General features: G+C 39.1%; 1 protein-coding gene across 1 annotated transcript in view; it reads right to left on the bottom strand.

Annotated features, from left to right (window-relative positions):
• Nucleotides 1-1,034: 1,034 nt before the first annotated feature.
• IPO11 (importin 11) overlaps nt 1,035-2,386 on the bottom strand; it is a 228,489-nt gene continuing 227,137 nt past the window's right edge. Inside the window, 1 exon segment of the mRNA XM_006891505.1 lies at nt 1,035-1,199. Coding sequence (XP_006891567.1) covers nt 1,035-1,199 — 165 coding nt within the window.

Below are 2,386 nucleotides of genomic sequence, written 5' to 3' on the forward strand. Positions count from 1 at the left end.
AAGGCTTTATTTTCTCCTTTTTGGTACTGTATTGTTGGAGGAATTAAGGAAGACTAGTCACGTCTGTGTTGGTACCCTGATGAATCCTGTGTGTTCAGCTCCGTTCTGGGGACCGCTGCTGGGTCCTCTAATGTGCACCCATGCACGGCATCCCTGGCTCACCTCCTCATGGGAGGAATGCAAACAGGTAGGTGTGGCGCAGCCCATCAAAAACATATCATGGCACAGGCGTGTCTGCTCTGACCTTCAAGAGTAACAAAGTCAACCGAACCAGACCATCCTATGAAGCCTCTCATTCAGTCCTACAGTACCACTGGTTTACTTGTTTTGGGCCTTACCATATGCATTTAAAGACTAAATGTAGTTACTGAAAATTAGAAAACAAAAAACACCCCCATCTTTATGAATCCCCATATCAAATTACTATAATGAAAATTAAAAGCATTTCTCTAATAAAACACATTTTCTAGGTCACATGAAAACAACTCTCTTGTGAAATAACCTTAGTAATGTGTATTTCTCACTACTTATGGTTTGTTTGTTTGTTTGTTTATTTGCCTGGTGCACACATTTCTTTATTTGCATTATCTGAATAGCTTTGTCATTCTTCAAACCTGTGGTTTCTTCGGCTTAAAAAAGGTAAGGCAGCCAAATGTAATTAATTTTGGTTGCAAAAATCTCAGACATTAACCTCCGCCTTTTCAAGTGTTAAGAGTACATGATTAAAAGATAATCAAAGTTGCTTCTCTTAACAGGAAACTAAGCACCTACTGTCATCAAATTTCTCTCTAGCAAGCACAGGGCTCCTCATAAATATAAAATTAAATTCTTTTGAGGAATAGGTTTGTGATCTTAGTTATGTGGTATTTTACATTTATTCCTTGAATTTTGTAGTAAAAATGTATGATCTTTGCTTCTTTGTTTTCAAACAAGAAATTTCCCCATCATCTCAGCAGATTCTCAGGTACAGATGGCAGGCTGGAGTATTCGGCTTGTTTAGAAAGCAGAGGCAGCCACGATTCCATCGCGTGCTCCTAGAACCCGTGCAAGAACTCCTGGAGCTGCGTGACAATCTCTGTGTCCACAGTTTCCATGAGGGACTGGAAGCCCTGTTCTCCTAGTAACTCCTGCTGAGCCTTGAGCTTGTCATAGATGAACTGCTGCAGTGACACTGTGTGCACAGGGTCTTTCAGGGCCAGCTGCGGGGACAGAGAAGTCAAAATGGTCACAGAAAGAAAAGCACAACACCTTCACGGGTCTTCATCAAAGTCTTTGTAATCTCTTTCACATAGGATTCTAAACTAGTCTGAGTCGAAAAGTTATCAAAGAAAATTTCACTCAATTAGTTTAACCTCAGTTCTCTACTGAAACTAAGTTTTTACAGATCTAATTTCTCAAGTACTGGGAGGTTCAGCAATGTAAAGCGTCAAATTCTGGCAAAAAAGCATACTAAAAGAAGAAAATATGCTGAAGTGCATTTAAAACACAACATTCTAGGACTATCCTTGGGAAGTTTGCAAACTTCTAGTAATGTGCTAGTAGTTTAAACTCATCAATTGCTCTATAGAAGGTGAAGCAATCTAGTTCTGTAAAGATGTACCATCTTGGAAACATTTTGGGACAGCCTTACTCGTCTTACAGGATTCCCATGAATCAGAACTGATCCGGCAACAGTGGTTTTGAGTTTTGGCTAGATACTTAAAGGTTTACCTACATCAAAATGAGGGTGCTCTGGTGACTTCCCTCAGTGGTAAGGAGTTGTGCTGCCAACCCAAAGGCACACAGTTCATATCTAAAAGCTGCTGACACAGGAGAGATGGACCATCTCCTTTTATGTGATTTATAGCCTCTGAAAACCCATGAGTTGGTTCTAACTTAATGACACATAACAACAAAAACCCCTCAACATGTCTTTTAATATACTACTTTTCAAAAATATAATTAATGATTATTTTGGCAATTCTACAACAAAATGTAATCTATATAGCAACCTGCAATCTCTTAAAGGTAAGAGTGTAGAGATAAATATATAAAGAGAACCAATGAGGAGAAATTGGACAAGATTTTTCTTTGTAAATGAAATGTCATCTTTTGAATTGTTGTTGTTAGGTGCTGTCAAATAAACTAAAACTTGCAATGACCCTGTGTGCAAGGGATCTGAACCCTGCCCTATCCTGTGCCAGTCTCACTAGTGCTGAGAAAATTAAACCCACTGCTACAGTCACTGTGTCGATTCATCTTGTTGAGGGTCTTCTCTCTTTCTCTGACCTACCACCTTTCCAAGCATGATGTCTTTTTCCAAGGACTGACCGCTTCAACCAACAGTATCTGAGTTTTTTTGAGTATCACTTATTTCCATTTATAATCCTGTTAAAGAGACTGGAAA

Source organism: Elephantulus edwardii, unplaced genomic scaffold, assembly GCF_000299155.1.
Source record: "Elephantulus edwardii isolate Elephantulus edwardi_28Jun2011 unplaced genomic scaffold, EleEdw1.0 scaffold00099, whole genome shotgun sequence".
In the NCBI taxonomy this organism is placed as follows: domain Eukaryota; kingdom Metazoa; phylum Chordata; class Mammalia; order Macroscelidea; family Macroscelididae; genus Elephantulus; species Elephantulus edwardii.